The following is a 26,434-nucleotide window of genomic DNA, read 5'->3' on the forward strand; positions in this document are numbered from 1 at the left end:
AAGTATTGGAAGTCGATTTTTAACTAGGCCTACTTATAATTGTCGTATCGATTTGAAACTTTGCTAGTATATGTAATTCGGATGACAATAAAGTAATTTAGTACCATATGGAGCCAGGAGGATAGTGAATAATGTAACTCTTTAACTTTTTAATGTGTAACTGATAAAAGATTTTTTTAAAATTAAAATGTTATAATGGTTTAAGTTTCACATTATCATTACTTAATAGTACCTATAACATTTAGACTTGTAAGCTTGTTTGTTAAACCATGGACATGCGTTTTGCGAATACTTTACCGAATTTCACCTAATTAATTTTGCACATGGGTTACAGACTTAGTGATTTTGAGACAAGTCGTAGGATTATCATTTTCTGATATATTTTAATATAATTCAAACATAAGCATCGCCTACTTTCGTTATATATAAATGATTTGAATGCACTTAAAATGTGTTTAATTATTTTATTAAAAAATTAAGACAACAAATTTAAGTTTTCATAAACACTTTAAATGTATGAAAATACATAGATTTTGTTTTAAACGTGACATTTACTTCGTACTAAATAGCACTAAAACTAAAACAACAAAAAAAAAACAGAAGAATAGTATTTATTATTTGATTTGTTTTGTAGAGATCTCTAAAATAAATAACATTAATATATTCTTTATCCAAATAAACTATAAATGTCTAAAGTTGGCAACTACTTAAATTTTCATGCAATATGATTATTTATTTTAATAATAAATGCATCCACGCAGGAAAATTTCACACAAAAAAATATAATCATCTATGATTTTAAGTTTCGCTTGGTGCTTAAACTTAATACGAATTACAAAAGTACATATAAAAAACTTAACCTGGCAATACTTATGTATTTTTTAATACATAAGTCTTAAATAGTACATAAAGAGTTCGTTATAGCAAAAAATTACATTTATATGTCATGTTATTATGTTTTAAAACTATTTTTTCTTTGGTGTTTCTCTATTTCTACTTCAATTTGGCTTAAAATATATTTTCTTTATTTTAAAATATCTTGGAAGTAAATGTTCGTTATATTTTGTCATAGTAGTGTATTATTACTATTAAAAAAAATCTTGTACATATTTGAATGGCTCAAAAACTTTCAAATGGCGTGTTCACTCCTTAAATTAAGTTACCGTCACTTGGATGGCATGAGTACTAAACACTCAGTATGTTAGAAATCATACTGGAGAAGAAACTGTGCGCTTGATCACATTATTGATCCCAAGTTTGATTGTGATTAACACACAGTTACTTTTTATTTTTAAAGGAGGTATATTTTCATTCTATCCCAATTAGTAAATTAATTTTATTATTATTTTTATCTTTTAAAAAGTAGTAAGTTTTTTGTTTTAAGTTATTTTTCAGTCACCAATTTGTTGTTGCTGATGTGTTCACCATGGGGCCAAAAACGTTAGTACAAAGAGCATACATTTGTCTATAAGTATATGAAATTGAGTGCGTAACATCAATCAAATTGCTCGGACTACTAAACGTAAAAAAAAAAGCCGTAAAAATTGCAGCTATCCTTTTCATATGTTAAAATGCTTTAAAGATGCACAACACTGCACTACGAAAAAGAGCACAATATTTAGGTTATGTTGCATAAAATAAGTAAGTTAACAACTCGTAAGGATAAAAAAAAAGTTATATAAAATATGAACACTTTTGAATTCTTGTTGTTTTCTTTCAGTCAATATGATGTTAAATTTATGTAACTGATAGTCCCAACATGTTACGTTGAAATGCATGGTTAGAATGTTGTGCCGCGCGCGGTAGAAAGGAGGCGGGTCTACGACGTCGTCACTCTATGCCGCCAAGGAGGTCGCGGGCGGACGGAGCGAGCTCCGCTACTCCTGCGCCTTGGAGAAGTGGATGAAGGAGAGCACCGTGTCGAGCAGGAAGACGGCGCCCGTGAGCACGCACAGGCTGCCCAGCGCCAGCCCCACCTCGCGCTCCGACGAGAAGGACAGGAACTTGTTCTCGGGCATGTAGCCGTGCCAGTAGTGCAGCGCCGTGCCACCCACGGCGATGAACATGATGCAGCCCGTCACGTTCATGATCACGTCCTGGAAACAGCGCGTCGTTCCCCGCCTGGTCAGGGGCGTATCTGTGTCAGCGACCCTCGCCGGTGCTTCTAGCGCAAGTCTATGGCATTTCAGCGGTAACCATAACATTATATGACTGAGAAGCAGGGGCGAAGCCAGGGGGGGGGGGGGGTTAGGGGTTCAACCCCCCCCCCCCCCCCCCGCCTTAGCACCAAATCTTTGATTAAATTTCTTATTCATCACTGAAACAAATTTCATATTAAAAATTAATAAAAAAATTTTACCATTACAATATTTAAATTTAAGTACCGAAAACTGTTAAAATAGCACTATTTTACACCTTAAAATCCAAATTTTCCCGGGGGAGAACCCCCGGACCCCCTCTTTAATACGGGGAGAGGGGGGGGGGCGCATGCTTCTTAACATCCCCCATACACAAATCCTGGCTACGCCATTGCTGAGAAGCAAAGATAAAATTGAAACGCAAGTCCCGTGAGTGCTTTCAAGAATCTGTACCAGTCGTATTATGCCTAAAAATTACTCTGAAAACACGCCTTCCAACGATTTGAACTCTTCGAAAAAAAATACAGTTTAAAAACATAATCCGGAAACCAAACTACTTATGGGCCTTGAGCGAATTCTTAAATGCATTTCGTAAACAGACCCCACTCGTGATATCTTGAGCAGTTTTCAAATCGCGGTGTTTTTCCTGAAGCTTCGTGCACCGTATGTGCGCCCAGTTAGGCGGCGCCCTTTAACTCTATATTGTTCACGGAAGATGATCACATGGAGTTAGAAATTTGCCACGAGACGGCAGGTTGTGACGTAGTTGAAGTCCCTTTTAAACTTCGTCATCGCCATATTGTTCCTTTTAAAACATTCCGCAAATGATGGTGATGGTTGGTGAGTATGAATTGCAATCTCCGTCATTAAACAAATTCATTTAAAACTGTTTCCACAATGCAAGCACTACACTTCAGCCAGTGTTTTGGGCGTATAATCAATATGGCGCAACAATTATCTGAAGAAAAAAAACTGCACCAAAATATAAAAAGTTAACGACTCTGAAAATTAATTGCTTTTAAGGACATTTGGTTTGTGGCTATATTGCTGTAATGTGGTGGTATTGACTACAACTAAAGCTAAGCCACCGCACTGCCTGGTCTCAGAAGTCGCGGAAGGCGTAGCCAGGGACGTAACTACACTAGTGTCAACCAGGGGAAAGAACTCATCTTGGCGCCATTTTTTTTTCTCTCTCTTCAAAACCCAAAAAACTAAAACCTTTCCTGACAACGCCCCACTCGCAACCACGCACTTATTCCACTATTCCAAATATTTTTTTTTATTCAGCTTAGATGGAAAAAAAATGTAATTTATTTTCAGTCGTTTTATATTTTTTTAATACATTCGCGAGTTGGATAGCACGTGAAAAATACCAGTTTCCTAAATGTTTGACGACATCCATGTATATGTATGTGTCTTTCAATGCAAATAAAACAGTTCGTTTGCCCTCCAGCGTTTATTTTTCTAACAGTACGGTATTCAAGTAAGTATCTAAAGTGAGGATCAACTGGCAGTTTAGCTCCTCCCTGTATTTTCAAATCAAGACGAAAATATGTCCTTAGCCTCGCTACTATATGACACAATAGGTTGCATAAATTGTGAAATATTTTCATGGGCGGTTACATAATTTTTTTTTTTTAATAATCCTAATTAATCTAGATAAGAACATGAAATTGGCATGCATAGGCATTTTAAAACTTTATTGTTAGCTTCACTTGTAACTAACTACCTAACGAACAAATATTGGAAGTCGATTTTCAACTAGGCCTACTTATAATTGTCGTATCGATTTGAAACTTTGCAAGTATATGTAATTCGGTTGACAATAAAGTAATTTAGTACCATCTGGAGCCAGGAGGATAGTGGATAGTGTAACTCTTTAACTTTTTAGTGTGTAGCTGATAAAAGAGTGTTTTTTTTTAGTTTTTTTTTTAGTTTTTTTTTTAAACTAAAATGTTATAATAGTTTAAGTTGCACATTATCATTACTTAATAGTACCTATAACATTTCGACTTGTAAGCTTGTTAGTTACGTTAGTTAGTTAGTTAGTTAGTTAGTTACGTCCCTGGACGCAGCCCACGCAGAACGAGGGCAGGAGTCCAGTTCTACTCGCTCACGGGGACGCACCACAACGCCGAAATACCACAACGCCGAACGTACAATAACGCCGAATACCATAACGCCGAATGTCAAAATTGACCACAACGCCGACAGCTAGAAAACTGCTGTGTACCACAACGCCGAATTACCACAACGCCGAATTACCACAACGCCGAATTACCACAACGCCGAAATACATTAACGCCTAAAAATGCCATTGCAGGACTGCCACAAAGGTTAGGTTAGGTAAGGTTAGCACACAAATTCATTCAGTTGTTTTTTTCATTTTGCTCCTGTGGCACCCCTTCCCCACAAAATCATTTTTTTCGGGCGTTGTGGTAATTCGGCGTTGTGGTACACAGCGGTTTTCTTGCTGTCGGCGTTGTGGTCAATTTTGGCATTTCGGCGTTATGGTATTCGGCGTTGTTGTACGTTCGGCGTTGTGGTAACGACCCGGTGCAGCCCACGCAGAACGAGGGCAGAACGAGGGCAGGAGTCCCGCGTGTGTGCCCGCTCACCACCAGAGTCTTCTTCTGCTCGGTGGTGCCGAAGCAGTAGGACACGACGACGGCCAGCGTGTAGATGATGTAGCCGACGAACACGCCGGAGGCGATGATCTCGGTGTCGGGGTTCTTCTCCTCGTTCAGGTTCCACGTGCCGCCCACGCCGAGGAAGCGGCCGTCGTAGCCCGTGCGGTACAGCACCAGGATGATGATGATCATCACCTGCCGGCCGGCCGCGGTGTCAGTGAAGGCTCGGGGCAACTCATCAACAAGATTAACATGACCAGTGGGATGTGCGGAGTTAGAGACTGTCATTCCTCTGTTGGAGATCACAGCGAATTTATGGTCTTTTCAACAATGAATCAACTTCGAATAGACAAAGCGTTAATTTAAATTTTCTGAATCTTCGTAGAAGCTACATAGTATTTTGATTTCCAGCTGTGCGTTTTACGTTATTAACAAATTAATAAACACACACGTGGACAAAATAATAGTTTTAATTAACGAGTTTTTGAAAGATATGTTAATATACCAAAGATATTCTTTCGGTATTCTTTTGGATTCAGCGTCCATAAATTTACCGAAGATCCGTGGATAATTTGTAACCAAAAATGTTGTTCGTAAGTTGAAGGTGAAAATTTATTACAATAAGTGACACTTTATGTTTATGATTTTAAGCTATTGAAAAAAAGCACATAAGGTTCCTCAGATAGTTTCAAAATAGGTTTTAAAGCATCATATTAAAAATAAAAAAAACTGGAGGAGGACCGCTCTCTTATCAGGGTGATATTCCATACCATCCCTTCTAACCCCTCTAACAGATCCCCGAAAACAGACACATCAAACATGTATTCTTACAGCTTCCTTCGGCTCACCTCATCCACAAGTCCTGGCTAGGCCCATGGCACGAAGACGGATCACGTAAACGTATACGTTAAACTTTGGCACGTATGCGGACACACGGATCCGTGCGGATTAGTTCTTCCGTTTACCAGGAGCACACGCAGAATTTTATTTCAACCACTTTATCCTCTTTTTGTTTTCTAACTCTTTCCTTTTGTTGGCGGGAATGATGTTTTCTTTTAGGATTTCGAAGGGGGGAGATCCCCCCTTGCGTACACCTTTGTCATTTACGTAGGCGCTCCTGAGACAATAATAAAAGCCGAGAATTTGGCCGCACTGATAGCCATGTTTGTTTACGTTTTAAATACTTTAAAAAACTTCGAAACAAATTCTCATTTGTTGACGTTTATTACGTTTCAGTGCACTGTGGAACCGTCAGACGGATATCGAAACGTAAATATCTTTCGTTTCCGTGATCCGTTTCTTTTTTACTTTTCGCATCATTGTGGAACGGGCTTAAGGGGTAGAGATAGGACCCGAAGGTTTCAACAGTTTTTATCCCATACAATTTTTTATCGCGTAGTTATTAAAATTTTCTTTCGTTAAAGCAGGGATCACGCATTTAGAGACCATAACAAAATGCATGTTAACAGTATTATTACAATTTTAGCCATTACCAAAAAAAAAAAATAATTTATATACGCCAAAGACTTCTCAGCGTAAAATATTTGTAGCAGCTAATCACCTTTACTTCAGGAATTATATCAATTGCATACAGTTAAACCTCAATAGTACAAACCTGAAGGGACCATAATATTGTCAATTTCCAATAACGATGTTTGTATCAACCAAGCTATTACAAAATTAAATCAAAATAATTACGTAATTCGCAATCAGAGTCAAATCAAGTTTTAACATACAATTTTATTCCACGCGTATTTGTTTGCCCTTGAAAAAAAAAAAACAAGTTTGCATTACGTAATATCTATACTTTTGTATCAAACAAAGTACTTAGGACTATAAAGCCTATAAAATTTGTAGGGAATGTGAAACCTTTTTGTATTAATGAGAGTTTTGTATTAACGAGGTTTTTTTTAATAATGTGGGTTAGCTGTACTACGCTTTGATGAAGCGAAGTTTATTAGTTTAGTAAATATCCATGATGAACGTTTTAGGAAGAGCCTTTAAACGATAGTAAAGACAAGAAAATGAAATGGCCTTCATGGCGTGTGAGACCGATGTTTAAAATTGCATGCCGCATACAAAATACACGCATCGAGTGCATTAAATATTTTACGACGGGTTTCGAGTCCCCCCCCCCCCCCCCTTACCATCATACTTACTCTAAGGGTGCCTTTTCATTACAAGCTGGAGGCCGCTAGTAGTTGGAAATAGGGGGTTCAAGCACAGGCGGAGGAGCCAGGAGCCCGCCATCTTGGATGACGTCATCGGCGGCCATCTTGGATGACGTCATCGGCGGCCATCTTGGATGACGTCATCATGACCTTTGACCTTGACCTTTGACCTTGCTAATCTATGCCAATCTATGCCAATCTACACTAATCTGTATGCTAATCCATACTAATCCATATGTTAATCCATATGCTAATCCATGCTAATCCATATGTTAATCCATGCTAATCCATCCGCCATTTTATATTTCTAGAAATTTCCACCAACTTCGAATCGTGACGTCACTGTTGCACTTTTCGTCACGGCCGCCATCTTGGATTTGAATTTTTTTTTTCGAACTTTTGAAATTCGATGTAATCATCAGCCGCCATCTTGTTTCGTCTGCTGGTGGCCGCCATCTTGTTTTCGTCTGCTGGTGGCTGCCATCTTGTTTTCGTCTGCTGGAGGCAGCCATCTTGTGACGTCATATAGTTCTGTTGGTCGCCACCAGATAGCAGCAGGGATTATTTTATTTTTTTTCTTTAACTAAAATAATTTCAGTGCCGAGGCTGGGATTCGATCCATGGGACGTGAAAACGTCCAGGATGTCGTGGTTACGAGGCGGACACCTTGACCACTAGACCACGAGACCAATTGGGATATGGTGGAATAAATAATCTATATATGCCACGTACTGACGTCAAGTTTTATGATAAAAGGGGGGAGGGTGTCTTTGCCTTCCCAAATGCATGAAATTCAAATTATTATTATACCATCGCCATCTTTAATTCCAGCACAGACTACCAGATGGCGCCAAATTCAAAATATTAGTTAGGGAGTCGGCAGGCAGGTGTCGCATGCCGCCATCTGGGTTCTCAAGTTGGCTGGTAGATGTCGCTAGTATCGCGCGCCAAATTCAAAAATTAGTTGCCAGAGGCGCCGCCATCTTGGTTCTCAAGTTGGCTGGTAGATGGCGCCACCGTCACCATATTTTAGTTCATACAATCGATACCAGATGACGCCACCATCGCCATCTTTAGTTCCTAGTGTTGCTACCAGAGTGTGCCACCGTCGCCATCTTTAATTCTTAAAGTTACCGCCGGAGCGCGCCACCATCGCCATCTTTAATTCCTAAAGTCGCTACCGGATGGCACCACTGTCGGCCATCTTTAATTCAAGGTATTGTCGCCGGATGGTGCCAAGTTTGAATTTAAAAACCTACAAGTGTTATGCAATGTGTAACCAGTCGAGATAAGTTTGGAACCTGTAGCCATATTATTATTATTATTTATTAATGTATGTTTATTAAATATGATAGAGTATTTATAAAATATTGGTGTTGTGTAGAGTCTCTCTCTCTTCTTCTCGTAGTGGCAGACAGTTGTAGCAATTGTAGTCAGTTTGGAACCACTATACTACATCTCGACACTACTTAGAAATTATGCCTCCACTATTTTACCCGGACTTGGCACCGGGCAAGCATGGAACCAGAGGAGTAATGCAAGGGAATGGCTTTTCATTTGTTTGTAACAAACAAACCATCCATCCGATTACATTATCCCAAGTATGCAGAGGGCTGCGGGATCGCTCCCTACTATCATCCATTTCGCTGTCGCTGGATGAAGCCATGATGATGAGAGCGTGGTTAGAAGCAGACTACCACGTTAGTGGAGCGATGCTGTGAGGCCCCAGAACTCGCTCGAAATATCCTGCACAACACATTCCAAAAACCCGGCGCAGCCTATGGTTGACGGCACAAACACCCTGAGTGGCTCTGCGTGTTTCCTCCTGCCCGAACACGCGCTGCTGTGAAAGCCTCTTCCCAAGCACAGACGTCACTCCCACAGCAGACAAAACAGGCGTATGCTACAGGAGCTAGAACAATTGAATAACCAAATATATTTAGACTACCCAACTTCATAAATGACATGAGACAATTCCTGTGCGATAATCATACTTTAAATGTTGTAATGTATGGAAATAAATACTCTCCACTCATTTTTCAAAAATCGACACTTAATTCGACATTCATATTCAAAATCAACACTCAATTAAACACTCATTCTCCATCTGCACCCGATACAGAACTAAGTTACAAAAATTAAGATACACCTCTTAATATCAACTGTTTAAATTTTATTAAATCATAAAATACAATTTATAAATATTCTTCATCCAACTAAACATTATTTTATTCTATATAACATCTACATCTTAGAGCATTAAGTATACTGTACATGTTTCTTTGATAACAGACAAATCTTTAATTTAATGATTGCATTTAATTTTTACAGTTAAATAATATTTTGAAAATTAAATGTTGACAAATTAATAACATGTCCAGCGGCCATATTTAAATTTTGTACTGTGATATAAATTTGAGGACAACGATCCTGAAGAAGCTAGTTGAATCATAGATCTCATCCAGTACCCGTGTACTGTGGTCAAAATGTCTTTTGATCCGTCTGCTGAGTATGCAGAGGTAACGTCTGGATTCCGTCGTGTGTTCTTCGTGACAGCTGATGGTCAGTTCATTGGGAACACGGACTCTTTCCTTATGCTTCAATACCCAACATATTGACAAGTCATCTGACCGGACCTGTATTGGTTGTAGGAATAGAGCAGAAACGGTGGCTGGCTAGCTTTTGTAAGCATCATGTGCTAATATTAGATGTACAAGCAGAATATGACTGTCCATCATTGAAAGAATTAAATAAATTGTACACGTGCAATAATACATGTCCAGGTCCGATCTCAAGACACAATGCAAGCATGCTTAGGGCTTGGATGGTTGATCACCGCGTTGGAATGTTGGAGGGCGTCAGCAAGGCGGTGGGGACAACAACGGAAGCAACGGTACATGTGACTGGACTGGAGGGGGGTCCTAACGGTATAAATTGACATCAACACCCTAGACACAGCAGTCAACTCATAGTCGAGTGGGTATAGTGCTGCTGCTACAAATTCAAGCAAATGCCGTTCGATCCGTCTGCAAAGTATGCGGAAGTAACGTCGGGATTTCGCCGTGTGAACTACATCACCGAGGATGGATACTTTCAACTAGAGGTCTGCAACTTCGGTCATCACTGGACCAGTGATTGTGACGAGGAGGCTCCGGACATCATCGAGACATCCTGCAACAAGGTAGATTGTGTCGTCCATTATCTAAGACCTGACAGTACATTCCCTACAACATTAGAAGCGCTTAAGGCTGCATCAGCGACTGAAACTATAAGCTCGGAACCAGACTATTCCTCAGTAAGGTGCGAGTTGCGGCGCAACACCGATCCGGAGGCAGTTATTAGTTGGAAGGAACAGTGTGACGGGCTTATTCACCACACCATTGAGGAAGAAAGTAATCAAGTATGGTGGGCTTCATGCAACTACCTGCAATGTAACCTACATAGTTTTAAGCCTCTGTACGAACCCGGTAGTTAGTACCACGTGACATCTATGAAATACATGCAAGAGAACCATTTTTGAAAAAAAAACGAAAGTGTTGCACAACAATAAAGTTGGTACAACTGTATGACATTGTTTCCGTCATAATCGTGAAACTAATTATTATAATATTAAATAAGACTCATGCGCCAACTGTATACAATGAACCACGTACCACCAGTATGCTCTGAGCCATACGCAGTTTACTTATGAAGTGGAATATTTTTTGTTTTAAAATTACAATGTTTGTAACTCGAGAAATTTAATTTTAAAAGTTTTATAAATGGCTTGTTTTTAAAAATATATTATTATTATTTGCAATCTGTGGTTGCACGAGTATATGTCGACTTTCTTGTAATAAAAATAATGAATGTATTTCTCGACTTTAATTTAAGTAAACCCCCAAAGTGTATAACTTCAAATTAATATTTATTCGTGTAAAAATCCCTAAAGCAAATAGTGCATGCTTTGAAACGCAGGTTGAGGTCAACGGTTCGGAGCAGCATGCCAGGCCAGCGACCGGACGGAAAAAGTATTTCCGGGGTAAGGAATTTTGTTGACTGCCTGTGGGAGACGGGTCAGTCTTAAGGTGGTTTCATGCGAGGTCCTTCGTAATGAACAGACCCAACAAATCCGAAATTAATTTTGTAATACGCATGTCTAAAGGAAGTTCAATAATGCATACCATTAGTTTATAATGTATGAAACTACTGGTATGCATTAATACTAAAAATTAAACCACTAAACATATAAAAAAAAATTAATGTTTTTAAAAATATATATTTATAAACAGTCATCATCTTTAGAACCTGTGTTGGAAACCAGTATAAATTTACTCGATTTTTTTTAAAAGCTAACACATCAAATGAACGTTCAGGTGTGAACCCACCCTAGTGACTCGTCCATGACCTCACTGACGTCACACACAGAAATCCTTTATATACTCGAGCGAGCGCAACTCCAACCATTTGTACCGTGCCTTCATGATCGAGTTCTACCAGTCCACTAGTCCACGTCTTCAGTTCACCGCTGAGGTAAGATGCCCGCACCCCGTTTATAAAAGAAATATTAGTATAACAGTGCATTGTTCAGATCCATGTCACATTAATATTAAAGTATTGTCATTCGTGCATTTCATTAGTTGTGAAGTAACACTATTCGCGGCTGAAGATTAACGGCTTATAGTAATAACTAAATTCGTTTGCAACTACTTATTTATTTTACAAGAAGCAAAAGCAGTAGTTAAAAATAATCTATATTGTTAACGTCTGTACTGTGGCGTCAACAAGCATCTAGATTTTAAATTTAACTCAAAATTAAAAACATTTTGAATGTCTAGCAATCATTACGATGAGTCAGATTATTCGGCTCTAAAAATCTACAACCTTTCGATAACACTATAGGCATCGATCTGCATTCTATATTAGCTTATATATTCAGGTGCATTCAGATATTTTAAAATTGAAACATATTTCCTAAAAATAATTCATTAGCGAGAGTTAATTTCCTCTTTTTGCAAAAACCATGTATCTACTAGTTTTGTTACGATATATACCAACACACATCAAATCACGAGTGTCGTGGTGGCTAATATCTAAAAAACTTTACGGAGAATTACCGTCTCAAGAATAAGTAGAAGCACACTGGTGAAATCCAACACAAATCGTGCACGCTTATGCTTTATTCCTAACACGTCTGTAGGTTAGTTGTAAACTGTTTACATTGATCCCCTCTGCAACTCGTAGCTACAGTGTTGTGCTCCTATCTGGTAGACATGGCGCTCCGTAGTCTGGAGTGCGCGGTTCGATACCCATCTCGTCCAGTTTTATGTTATTACAAAAAAAAAGTTGTTCACTATGTCTATATATTGAAATCTTTCATAGTCACATTTACTGTATACGTTACGTCCAAGTGCAATTCTAGTATCGCATGCATTATTGTCTGCGAGCCATAATCTCGTAAGCAACCATGCTCAGTCCTCTTTCCCTGACTGAACCAAATGCCAGACATGCTCGGGGGGACCGATGACTTTATTTATTCTGACAAGCCACAAATTAAGATGTATTTATTTTAAATAATTATTTCCAATGTAACACTAGTAGGCTCATTATTAGTTTTTATAATTTATTGTGCATGTCCTTACACAGTTTTATTCTCTAGCATGAGTAATATGGATTTTCATACTAGTGTATTTTCACATAGAATAGTTATTTTCGTATTTATTAAACACATTTTTGACCATAGAATAGTTATTTTCGTATTTATTAAACACATTTTTGACTTGAGTGGTAGTTGACGTCTACATAATGTACTGTAATATCCTAGCGGCTTACATATATACCGCTGCTCTCAGGCATCGGTCCTATGCTATAGGGTACGGACAAGTCTTTGACCTCGCCTCAGCTGATGTAACCTGTAATTTTATCACGTCTCAACTGATGCATACGTAGTCTGTGTTAACGTCCTACTGCAGGCACGAGCCTTCAGTCCGCCACAGTCAGAAGCCTACACATACTTGTAAAAAGTATTACACTTGTGATTGTTATTTTATGTAGTGTCACATGCAGTTGTAGCCATGAAACCATTTACGATACCCTGGGAACAATGTAGGGACCACATTAGGAAGTAATATTTTTCTTGTTGTACTTATGCTGAAATCATATATCCTAAAGTGTCTGGCCACATACAGGAAAAGGACGCATAGTTGGCAGCACACTATGCTATGAGCAGCGATACATTAATTTATATAGATTATGTTTTTATTTTAAATATCAGTGGAAGTATGTCTAGTATTCCAGCAATAAAACAGCAGAGCTACTTCCTTTCATTATACGTAAATGCTCCCCTGACAGCATAGGGTGCTCGAGACATGTCGGGACACGACTCAGACTGTCATGAAGCGCGCGCCGCCTGTCTGAAGAGAGTGGTGTAAGAGAGGTGGTGGTGGGGGGAGGGGGGGAGCTTCAACATACCTTCTGAAAGGTTTCCATTAGTGCTCTGACCCAGCGCAGAGCTACGTGAAATTATATATGCACTGCGAGTCCATTTCCTTACATCGCGCACGATATTACTGAGTCCCATACCTTATTAAATCATAAATATTATTTATATTTTTGTTAACTCGTTATTTACATTTGCTGCGTATTTCATTACAAATATATTCTTAATGAATAAAGTTTTTTCACGCACGATACCTAGCACTGTATCACGTAGCGGTAGACGGTCTGTTAGAGTCTCGTCGGCTAGTACACACATTTCCTACCAGTACAATTAATTATTATAAAGCTAGTGTGACCTGCTTATGTTTACACAGGAAATATTACAGCTTCAAACTGTTGACACATTTTTTTTTGTCAAGTTCTCAGTAATACATAAAATTTTTTTTAACAAGTTGGTGGTCCTGCTTATACACTTTCATCTGTTTTTATGCAAGTGACTGCTGGTTATTCTTCGAAATAGTATTTTAACTAGTATTTCGTTGGTAGGTATCTACTTCTCCGTCGAACCGCATCGAGGCTTCTCTGCAGGATCCGGAGCTGATAGCAAGAGATATAGCATCATCATCATCATCATCATCCACGTCTGCTGATATTTCAGTTAGTTCAGGGGTAGGCGCGATGGGTCCTAGTTGTCGCTTTTGCAAGAAGTTATTTACGGCCTGGAAAAATGCCTTACGTCATGAACGACAGTGTGCAGACGCACCTAACCTAGAAATGCACCTCTGCGAGAAATGCGGCACTACATTTGCTCGTTGGGGTAACCTACAGCGCCATTTGAAGATCTGTACCGGCACACATACATCTCGCAGCAAGCATTGTCGGTACTGCTACAGGCAGTTTACGAGGACCTTCGATGCTCGTAGGCATGAGGATTCCTGTACTGGAAACCAGGCTCGAGCAGTTAATGCTCTTTGTGATAAGTGCGGAAATGTTTTTGCCCGGCGCGACAATTTAGCAGCACACCGCTTGGTATGTCGTGGGTCTGCGGCGACGACTCCAGCTCTCCCGACTCGGTGCACAATGCTTGTGAGTGATGAGCAGCAAGCCTCTACTTCTAGAGCAGTTCAACCCATGGTGTTGCCTAATACCTCAACATCCCAGGCCACATCAACCATTGAGCCAGAAGATATTAATAATAATAATGATTTCGTTGAAGTGGCTCGTGCATTCAGTGGTAGTTTGCGCACCTTCGTAGCCGGGAACAATTTCGACCGTTCATTGGATATCTGTACATATCTTGAGACGATGGAGGATAGAATAGTTGCGCAGCTAACTGAGATTGTAGAGGCAACTGGGGCCGTAAAATTTAATATGTGGCTCGAGTGCAATTATGCAAAACCAGCACCATTCGACGACAGTGCAGACCTGCGTGCCTTCAAGACCCCCAACATCCCTCTATACAATGTAGATGATGTTGCTATAGCTGTTCGAAATAGTATTTTGAACATCTGTAAGGAGGAGGACGAGTACATGAGCAAAGGTTCTGGCTGGTCGCTGACGTCAGTGAAGTGCATACAACTTCGTGTCAGCAAGCTCGACCCACTGCGTGCATCTTCCTATCTGCCTCTGCCACCATCGATTGCTATCAAACATGCTGTACTTAATCCCCAGAACGAAGATCAAGAATGTTTCAAGTGGGCCATTATCTCCAAGTTTGTTGGGGGATTTAATGTGTGTCGAGTTGACCAACGATACCTGAACCTGGAGACACAATTTAACTTTGACGGACTTGATTTCCCTACACCAGTCAAACAGATTAATGTCTTTGAGCGACACAACCCAACCGTGTCAGTTAATGTCTATACTCTCGGTGAAGAGAATAAGGTGGTCCCAATTCGGGTTGTTGATGAAGAGAAGCAGCAGCATTTCGATCTTCTGCTAATATCCGATGTCGATCACAAGCACTACTGCCTCATAACGGACTTTTCACGGCTGATACGGTCTCAGGTAACCAATCACAATGAAAGAATATATATATGTAAGAGATGCTTCAAATCATTTGATGATCAACTCCGAGTGACTGGAATGACGGGACAACAGTGCCTGGAACAACATAGGAGGTACTGTGTTCCTCATGCACCTGTGCGTGTTGAAATGCCGCTTCCAGACAAGGATGGAAACCCACCCAGGCTGGAATTCACCAACTTCCACCACATGGGTAAACTGCCTATAGTTGTGTATGCAGACTTCGAGGCCATGCTAACCAAGGTGGACTCATGTCAGCATGACCCCAATATAGCATACACAGAGAAGTACCAGAAGCATGAGCCATATAGCTATGGTATATACATCAAGGTGGACAATGCTCGTATACCCACACACCTTACAGCAAACCTGCCACAGGAACCGATTATATACCGAGGTGTGGATGCTGCGAGTAGGTTCATGGAGGATATAGTTGAAATTGGGAACAAAGTGAAGGATATATATGCTACCTCCATCCCAATGACACCTCTGACACGGACCCAGTACATTACCTTCAACCATGCAGCACAATGCTGCTACTGCCACAAACCCTTCACTGCATCAAACTATAGGGTGAAGGATCATGATCATTTTACAGGAAATTACATTGGACCTTCCTGTAATGGCTGTAACATGTTGCGTCGTAGACCAAAGAAGCTAGTAGTCTTCTTCCATAATCTCGGCTACGACCAGCACTTTATTGTCAAGCAGCTTGGGTATGACACTAAGGAGATCTTCATCATACCACACAGTGAAGAGAAAATGATAACATTCTCGAAGAAGCTTGGTGATAGGTTCTCAGTCCAGTTCATTGACACTCTTAGATTCATGACATGCTCCCTGTCTACACTAGCACATAACCTACCACCAGCACAGTTTGTCACCACCATGAAGTTTTTCGATCCCACCTGTGTGTCGCTCGTCATGCGGAAGGGAGTATTCCCATATGATCACATTGATTCCTGGGAACGTCTGGACGAACAACAGCTACCGCCCAAGGAGGCTTTCTTTAACATTCTCACCGACTCTACCATTAGCGATGAGGATTATGTTCATGCACACACCGTCTGGGATGCCTTTCATTGCTCGACATTGGGGGAGTATAGCGATGTATACCTAAAGTCAGATGTTTTGATCTTATGTGATGTTTTCGAGAGCTTCCGCAGCCTTTGTCTTGACACGTATGGTCTAGATTGTGCGCATTACGTCAGTGCACCAGGATTTACTTTTGATGCCATGCTCAAGACTACCCAAGTTCGGTTGGACCTGCTCACAGATTATGACATGCATTTATTTGTTGAGTCAGGCATCCGAGGTGGGGTGGCACAGTGCATGAAAAGGCACTGCGTGGCAAACAATGCCTATGCACCTGAGACACACAACCCCACCAAACCTTCATCGTCTCTTGCATACCTAGATGCCAACAATTTGTACGGTTGGGCCATGTCTTGCCCTCTACCACACAGTGACTTTCAGTGGAGCAATGATACGAACATTGATTTTACCAGCATACCTGATGATAGTGATATTGGCTACATTGTGGAGTGTGACGTCGAGTATCCAGTAGAATTACATCCGTCCCACCGGGATCTACCCTTCCTTCCTAGGAATGAGTGTCCTCCCAATTCTACCCAATCTAAACTTCTCACCACTCTCTCCAACAAATCCCACTACGTTATCCATTACATTAACCTCAAACAAGCAATTTCCCACGGTCTCCGCCTAACTCATATCCATAGAGTCCTACATTTTCGTCAGTCAGCATGGTTGCAGCCATACATAGCATTGAACACTGGAAAACGACAAGCCGCACAGAACGACTTTGAGAAAGACTTTTTCAAACTAGCTAATAATGCTACTTTTGGGAAATTGATGGAGGCGAAACGTAAGAGGCAAGTAATGGAGCTGGTGTGCTGTGAAGAGCGCCTCCGCAAGCTTGTGGCTCGCCCCACCTTCAAAGACTACACAGTCTATGATCAGAGTCTGGCACTGGTGCACCTTCAGCACGAGACAATAATGTTCGACAAGCCAATATATGTTGGATTTGCCGTTCTTGACCTCTCCAAGACTTTGATGTACCACTTCCATTATGATGTGATGAAACCCAGGTATAATGATAGGCTTGAGCTAGCCTACATGGATACAGACAGCTTTATTTATCAGATTGATACTCATGATTTCTACTCTGATTTGCAGTCTGACCATGCACTGTTAGACCACTTTGACATGAGTGGTTACCCTACCAACCATGTCCTGCACTCTGCGACCAATTCTAAAGTAATCGGGAAATTCAAAGATGAGTGCTGTGGCCGACCCATGACAGAATTTATCGGCTTGAGGGCTAAGCTGTACGCCCTAAAGTGCAGTGACATTGTAACCAAGAAGGCCAAAGGTGTGCAAAGGTCTGTGATTAAAAACCGAATCACTTTTGAGGACTACCTACGTACACTACACCAGGAGTCTACATTGCGTGTAAAAGTGCGATCTATACGCTCCTACCACCATGATATCTATTCCGAGTGCACCAACAAACTAGCACTTACTTGGACAGATAACAAAAGAGTTATCCAGGATGATGGTATACATACGCTACCCCATGGCTACGTTGGGTAATGGAGGCTTATCACATGTATTTATACATTTTTTATTTAGGCCTTCTCTTCCCCGTCCTCTTTGCTGTCATCTTTTGTTGTAATTAATGCTGGGAAGTATGTTTCAGCGATGGTTATTTTTCCCTCAATGTTTGCACATATTTACCCTCCCCTTGTGTTCTTATGGGAATTGTTTTCATTTTTCAGCTTCGTGGGGGGGGGGGGTAACACAGCCAGGCATGGCACTTGGGATAATGTAATCGGATGGATGGTTTGTTTGTTACAAACAAATGAAAAGCCATTCCCTTGCATTACTCCTCTGGTTCCATGCTTGCCCGGTGCCAAGTCCGGGTAAAATAGTGGAGGCATAATTTCTAAGTAGTGTCGAGATGTAGTATAGTGGTTCCAAACTGACTACAATTGCTACAACTGTCTGCCACTACGAGAAGAAGAGAGAGAGACTCTACACAACACCAATATTTTATAAATACTCTATCATATTTAATAAACATACATTAATAAATAATAATAATAATATGGCTACAGGTTCCAAACTTATCTCGACTGGTTACACATTGCATAACACTTGTAGGTTTTTAAATTCAAACTTGGCACCATCCGGCGACAATACCTTGAATTAAAGATGGCCGACAGTGGTGCCATCCGGTAGCGACTTTAGGAATTAAAGATGGCGATGGTGGCGCGCTCCGGCGGTAACTTTAAGAATTAAAGATGGCGACGGTGGCACACTCTGGTAGCAACACTAGGAACTAAAGATGGCGATGGTGGCGTCATCTGGTATCGATTGTATGAACTAAAATATGGTGACGGTGGCGCCATCTACCAGCCAACTTGAGAACCAAGATGGCGGCGCCTCTGGCAACTAATTTTTGAATTTGGCGCGCGATACTAGCGACATCTACCAGCCAACTTGAGAACCCAGATGGCGGCATGCGACACCTGCCTGCCGACTCCCTAACTAATATTTTGAATTTGGCGCCATCTGGTAGTCTGTGCTGGAATTAAAGATGGCGATGGTATAATAATAATTTGAATTTCATGCATTTGGGAAGGCAAAGACACCCTCCCCCCTTTTATCATAAAACTTGACGTCAGTACGTGGCATATATCGATTATTTATTCCACCATATCCCAATTGGTCTCGTGGTCTAGTGGTCAAGGTGTCCGCCTCGTAACCACGACATCCTGGACGTTTTCACGTCCCATGGATCGAATCCCAGCCTCGGCACTGAAATTATTTTAGTTAAAGAAAAAAAAATAAAATAATCCCTGCTGCTATCTGGTGGCGACCAACAGAACTATATGACGTCACAAGATGGCTGCCTCCAGCAGACGAAAACAAGATGGCAGCCACCAGCAGACTAAAACAAGATGGCGGCCACCAGCAGACGAAACAAGATGGTGGTTGATGTTTACATCGAATTTCAAAAGTTCGAAAAAAAAATTCGAATCCAAGATGGCGTCCGTGACACAAAGTGCAACGGTGACGTCACGATTCGAAGTTGGTGGAAATTTCTAGAAATACAAAATGGCGGATGGATTAGCATGGATTGTCATACAGATTAGCATGGATTAGCATACAGATTAGCATAGATTAGCATACGGATTAGCATAGATTGGCATAGATTAGCATAGATTGGCATAGATTGGCATAGATTAGCGTAGATTGGCATAGATTGGCATAGATTAGCATAGATTAGCATAGATTAGCAAGGTCAAAGGTCAAGGTCAAAGGTCATGATGACGTCATCCAAGATGGCCGCCGATGACGTCATCCAAGATGGCCGCCGATGACGTCATCCAAGATGGCGGGCTCCTGGCTCCTCCGCCTGTGCTTGAACCCCCTATTTCCAACTACTGCCGCTTCCAGGCATGTGCGCCCACGGTCAGCCGAGAGAGATTGTTGGTAATACAGAGCGCGTTGGACTTAAGGTTAAGTATCTATTTGATCGCCACTAGTCGTCATGCCTGACTAGCATTCATAAGGTCGTAGATTCTATCCCAGCTGGCTACACCGAGGTCTTATCGTGAAGTGTGTGTTAAAAAAAGAGGGGCGGAGGATCAGTAGGATAAGGTTTTTGTTTTTGCGTCTGAAGTTTCGTTTTTGGTCACTTATTGAAATAATATAACAGGGTTGATCCAATGGTTTCGTCAATTTAATAATAGTTTATTGAATTATTTTGAGAGGATTAAGGGCCAAATTATCATGAACTAAAGGCACGTATTCGTGTCAGGTTTCTAGTCTTTTTGGGAAAACGAAACATTTGTTGATTCATGAATTATATCCTAAAAAATTTGCGATACAAGTTGCATAAGAACGTTTAGTTCAAAACTATACCACACGATTGTATGCTCTCAATGCATACTAGGATTGAAATATATATGGGCCTACAGCTAATCTTGTCAAAATAATTAAATGTTCAGTTATTTATTTGAAAAAAAAAACATTTGTAAACTCTTAATTAACTATGTCATCGATTCAATTCAAATCACCTGCAAAAATATAAACAATAATAGAGGCAAAATAATTTATGAAATTTTCCATTTGACTAAATGTAATCTAACCCCGACGATAATGGCTCCTTGAAAGGCGTCTTCCCAGTACATTCCCAAGGAAGTGCAACAGTAATTGTAACAAAGGTCGTTGGCCAGTACTTCAAATATGTTCACACCGGAATATTAAATGTGTTCGTTCGCTGCGCTGGGTGCTGGTTCATTCTGGTTTGTGTGTGTGTATATATATATATAATACATACATGCATACATACATATACACATACACACAAAAAATTTTCAACCCAAGAAGGACCCCTCCAACCTTACGTAGGTTTTTACTAACAACACTACGGAATTCACCCGGGGAAAAAAAGAACCTATTGAAACTACGTTCTTGCAGTGTTCAAGCTAAAGGCTAGTTTAAGAATACTTAATAATTATCAGAATTAACAGAAATGACTTTTTATATCAGTGTAAGGGTTTGTGATTTATAATTTAAAAAAAAAAACATTACACTCGTATACAGAGTCATATTTCAAGTATAGGACTAATTATTACTGTTTGTTCTGAAGTACTCAATTGTAATCTAGCATCAAGGCATGATGAGTGTTCAATGGAAACTTACTTGCATGAAATAACGTACTGGTTACGTTTTCAAGTTACTTTAATCCATTGTTTAGTTCGTTGGTCAGTAGTAACAGTACGTTAGTGTAGAGTAATGTTTGTTTCATGGAAATAAAAAAAAGGAAGTCTACAGAAAGTTGTAGGGTCGTGGAGACTATCTCGTGATGGGCGCATCTCCAGGTTATCGCTACTCGTTATCTTTCGGCCATTTTGTCATGAAACTGTGTGATAAGATAGCATTCCAGGTGCGGAAATAGGCAGAGCTCTGGTCGACAATAAACCACACGACAGACCACCATGTTCATAGTTGGTCGTGAATAGGCACGAAAGCATGCGAAAAAACGTCAACGCTTTATACTTCCTGCTAAAGTGGGGGATGGGGAGATATGGTGATAGATAACTAGATCTGTATTGCACAGACCCGAACAAGTCCGAATATCTACCTTCGGCCAACGTCGGCATTAAAATGATTTGACAATATTTTTAATGTAGCTATTCTAACCTAACATAACCAACCATCCACAATTTTGTAAAGTAATAAACAAAAAAAACTGACGAAGTTGGCCGAAGGTAGATATTCGGGCTTGTTCGGGTCTGTGCAATACAGAATGTACATCATAGGCTCTTCCTTTTATACAGCTACGATTTGTTATGCTATTCGATTGCTAACAATACCCCACTCCATAGACTAATACTTCCATGACCTTAATATGCCTTATTTGGTACATGAATAAATAATTCTGGGTAGTTATTAGTCTGTGTGCGATGCGTCACGGTTCTGTGAATGTACTGGGTTCAGTTGCTGTTTCTTCAGGAATGTGTTGTGCTGTGCACGTATGCGCGCGGGCTCTGTCACGTGTCACGATAAGTGCTCGGGATACGTGGCCTTATCTCGGGGCTTATCATTGCGGGTGGGAAACTGGCGGTGCGGCGGGAATATTCCCGCGCTCCCTTGCCAGAGAACATCTCTCTCTACTACCGCCGCAGTTCTTAGGAGGGCTATGAATGGAGAGACGCCATTTTGGTTTTAACGTTCATCCCATTGCCGCTTTTTTTTATGATTTAATATTGAAAATTTGTCTTCGTTAAGGTAGAGATCGCACATTAAGATATTTCGTAATGCCAAAACATAGTGTGGTTGACAGAAGTATTACAACTGTAGTCATTCAAAAACTAATAAAATAAATTAAATATATTCTGAATAGATTTAAAACAAAAAGTTAACATTGTTTACTTTACACAATGTCATGAATAATATTCTAAAATGAGAAAGAGTCTGGTGTAGATTTTAATAAAATACTTAGTTTAAGTAAACATTTATAGAAAATATGGGTGCTCATCTCGCACGTTGCTTTTTTGAGAATTTGCCTCGGCCGTGCATTGCTATTTATTATCTGTCAGTTCGCGTAAAGTTTTTTTTGTACACCTGTTTCTGTTGAACTGCAGAGTCGCCTAGGTCTAGAAACATGGAAGGAAAAGTGAATAATTCATCACAGTTGGAGAGGAATGAATTCTGGAATGTGATTTCGATGTACGGTTATAACTTAAGTTCGCGTACCAAACCTTTAAACCTTCTGCATTTTCTGGCTAGATTTGTAGGAGACCGCCTTTTGTTATCTCACATGAAAGTGCGCTTTTAGCCTCTACCCCTCACAGATACTGATAGTGCAGTTGAAATTACTAGAAATAATTTATTTGCCACTTTGATTGCTTTATAACACCACTTGTCTTTATAACACCTATTAGATAAAATACTATTTTGAATTTATTAATTTAGCTACTTTGTTTTGATAGGTTAACTTTGGAAGGTATATTTTAAAACATTACTTATACCGCTTAATAAAATTAAAATATCTGATATATGTGTTTTTACGTTTCTTTATTACCGATTATCTTTGAAGATAACGTTGGTATTTTGTACAGCATTTTTACATCACGTGTAAACAAAATGTTCAAATTTAATTCATTTTATTTGAACAAAAAAAATTTAAATTAGGTGTGTACGTATTTTTACATAAGATGAAACGTTGGCTAGTGGTTAAATTTCATTCATTTGTAAAGGATTTTTTTTTTCAGAGCATATTTTTCGAATTTTTTACGAATAACCAGTTCGTGACTGTTAAATGCGCGAAACCGAATGTGCATATAGACCGTAATGCTGTAATTGATACACTTTATCTGAATTTTTTGTGTGACTGAATTAATCACAGCAGTGCTATTTATTGTCACTGTTCAACATACCCGTGATTTGGCGGAGTGCTCGCGCGACTTAAGACCACTTAAAAAGGTTCACTGCTCCATACTGCACGCATTTTCATCTTGATCGTCAGAATGAAAACTATAATTCTTATTTGAATTAGAGTCATTCAAAGTCATGTCCTTTTGATTTTTATTGGTGGCGTAATATGTGGCATACAACCTATTACTGTTTCATATTTTAGTAATAATTTTGACATGTTTTACAGGGTAATCAGTGGTGGGTGACTTGGTTAGCTTGCTGCTCGCTTCGTTCCAGGGAGTAGAGTCGAAGACTGGTTTACTTTCCTGTCGTCTCGCTTATCCTTATCGGTGCCTCTTTGTTCAGGAAGTATGCAACGAGCAGCAGAGAAAGTGGATCCAACACGTGACCTTTAAAGCACCATTTTTTTTATGTACGACATTTGGTATGAGTATTTCCGTGAATGGAACGGAAGTCGCTTGGAACGGAAATGTGTAACCACGGTGCTGCCATCTGTGGCGGATGGCGCGAACCAAAGTTCACAAAGCAAAGGGCAACTTCATAGTATTAACTGTTGTTTGAAATTTAACTAGATGGCTAGTATTTTAATAAAATTCCTTGTTGAAGATCAAGCCAAAATCCGAGTTTTAGTATATGGTCAAGTCTTTTTTCGCTTTTAACGGATCCTTTTTCTTTATTTAGCTCTGCGAATCGAATGATTCGATAGTCGACTTAGCTGCTCTGGCAACGAATTCTAGTGGCGGGCGTACAAACTACGTGTGATTTGCGTCAAGAAATGTAGTTTAAAACACAACTTTAGTATATTTATCACGCTCGGCATTATTTTAAAGAATTATACTTTAAATTTCATGTCTGAGTTCCGTATTATAAGTGTATTTGCAACTTGATAACACGTGAATTTACTCGTTACCAAGTTAAGATGTTGCACATCTTCTGGCTCGCACGCGCACACACACACACACACACACACATACACACACACACATATATATATATATATATATATATATATATATATATTCCTGTCAGCGTTGAGCGTACCGATCAGTTGCAAACCATTGATTTGCGTGTGAGACTCCAGTTGTGGAACGCTTTAAATCGATTTTATCTTACTTGGATTCACTGTCCCTCAGTCAGCGAGGTCATAACAAACGGATAGACCTAACAACTCAGCGCAAGAACTCTGGGGAATAAATTATTGATCATGACATGCAGTAAAGAATCGGCCTGTTAGTTTGCCTAGATTGGTTTCGGGAAATAATGTTCAGCCGAGATCACGTGGTCGATGTTCGTGTCTTCATTTATTTGAACGTTTTTCAGCGTTTTCAGTTTTTCACTTCACTAACAAAAAATTAGAGTTATATTCATCCCCCCCCCAAAAAAAAAAAAACACAGACAATGATTAGGTAGCCTGGCAGCCTAGCCTCTTTAACTCCGACTCCATCCCAGACGCACCATTCGTCAGCAGCCAGTCAATAGCGTCTCGATTTGAAGGGACGCTCTTCTGTAGCCTCGTTTCCCAACAGCAGGAAATGAAACGCTGCCAAGGAAGACTTAAGTATTGGCTAAGCTGTTTTAAATCGTGATTATTGTGAGATGATCGTCCGCACGTGGACACAGAATTTCGAAGGCGGTCGGAGTTCATATCTGTGTGAAATTCTTGCGTGATTTTTTTTTTTTTAGTAAGGAATAGAAGTGTATTTAAGAGTGAAGTAACGTTGTGACGCGTCCATTCAAGATGGCGGCGTGAACGGCGCGGAGTGGCCATTGGTGTAGAGTGCCGACCATACTCACCACTTTCAGCACCTTCAAGAAGATGGTGGCGATCGTCTCTATGTTAGCCATGGCGACGGCGGTCTTCTGGTTCGGACCCGAGGGCAGAGATCTGCGCACCGCCGACACGAGGAACGACGACTCTGGCGACAGAGGTTCGTCGGCGCTATCAGGGCGTGATCCCCCTCCCGTGGTTGTCGATCCACCTGTTATCTGGTCGCCTGCGTGCCCGTGGCGATAACTCCGCCGCTATCTCTCTCTCTCACTCTCACTTCATGTGTAATCTCTCTCTCCATCTCTCTCTTCCCCCCTCCTCCTGCGAGTGTTTACTTGGAAAAAATAATCTTCTCCCGGTACTGAGTCATGCAACGCTTTCTGATTCACTCTGCTCCGCGTCCAAATAACGAACTCTTTCTCTCGGAAGATCTTTAATAACGTAATTACGCATCCGTGCCGGCCTAACGTCTTTCGAAAAAAAAATTGGTTGTCTGTAAAGTCGGTTTACGGACGATAGTTTAACGTGACAACGTCATAACAAAACATTGATGAAATGATTGCATACTTTTATGAATAAAATTGAATAATTTTTATTGAATTATCACTATTTTGTATGGATACAAAGAAGGAGTGAAATGAAATCTACAATTTAATTGATAAATTGACTTTTATTTGCACTCGTTAATTCAAATATGTTTATTACGTTAACGAAGAGATTATTTTAACTATAACTTTTATACATGTTTGCTATTTAACTTGTTCCAATCTGATAGGAAAAGTAGGAAACGAATGGGAGTGTTTCAAGGATGATGTGAAGGAAAATGGCTTACCCAACACCAAAATGCAGTCAAAAATAATATATTTGCGCCTCGGACTCTGCAGCAATGCTAGGAGGTTCAGGTTAGCAAAGAGCAATATAAAATGAGCGTAACGGGACACAGCGAAACGGGACAGTGTGCGTAACGGAACACTTTTTCGTGCGTGCAGCAGGCGTTCATCGATTTATTAGACGTTGTCACGTCAAAAAAAGTTGTTAAGATTTTGGGTCGTGATACCTTTGCGAACTTGGAAAGTAAATATCAGCAGTTTAGTAATAACGTTAATTAATTTATCAGGTCCTTAAATATTTATTTTTAACATTTCCCTTTACTGCTTTTCATTAGTTATTTTATGGTTTTGTTTCCCATCTTTACTGACTGAGGTTGGCAATACCCAAAAGAGACTATCCAATAATGAACTTTCGCCAACATGGGAGTGAGCTCTGTTTCTCTGTTTACTTAACTCTGTGCCTGGGGATAAGGGACAAGAACAG

At 40.1% G+C, this 26,434-nt stretch overlaps 2 protein-coding genes across 2 annotated transcripts in view; one reads left to right on the forward strand and one right to left on the reverse strand.

Moving 5' to 3' along the window:
• The window catches only part of LOC134537722 (adenylosuccinate lyase), a 96,671-nt gene that overhangs the window by 54,666 nt on the left and 15,571 nt on the right, over positions 1-26,434 (forward strand). The gene's annotated exons all lie outside the window — the stretch shown is intronic.
• Positions 440-25,388, reverse strand: LOC134537723 (protein snakeskin). Its single transcript, XM_063378472.1, has 3 exons — positions 25,147-25,388; positions 4,757-4,963; positions 440-2,096 (listed from the first exon to the last, which is right to left on the reverse strand). The coding sequence occupies exons 1-3, from the start codon at positions 25,195-25,197 to the stop codon at positions 1,878-1,880; spliced, it is 477 nt and encodes a 158-aa protein (XP_063234542.1). The 5' UTR covers positions 25,198-25,388; the 3' UTR covers positions 440-1,877.

The sequence above is a fragment of the Bacillus rossius genome, chromosome 12, assembly GCF_032445375.1.
Source record: "Bacillus rossius redtenbacheri isolate Brsri chromosome 12, Brsri_v3, whole genome shotgun sequence".
Lineage (NCBI taxonomy): Eukaryota > Metazoa > Arthropoda > Insecta > Phasmatodea > Bacillidae > Bacillus > Bacillus rossius.

Excerpts from the sequence above, each read along its gene's own strand:
- LOC134537723 (XM_063378472.1), bottom strand. The coding sequence starts at position 25,197 with ATGGCTAACATAGAGACGATCGCCACCATCTTCTTGAAGGTGCTGAAA. Across the intron at positions 4,964-25,146 it reads TCTTGAAGGTGCTGAAAGTG|GTGATGATCATCATCATCCT; the intron begins GTGAGTATGGTC and ends GCCGGCCGGCAG. Across the intron at positions 2,097-4,756 it reads AGCAGAAGAAGACTCTGGTG|GACGTGATCATGAACGTGAC; the intron begins GTGAGCGGGCAC and ends CGCTGTTTCCAG.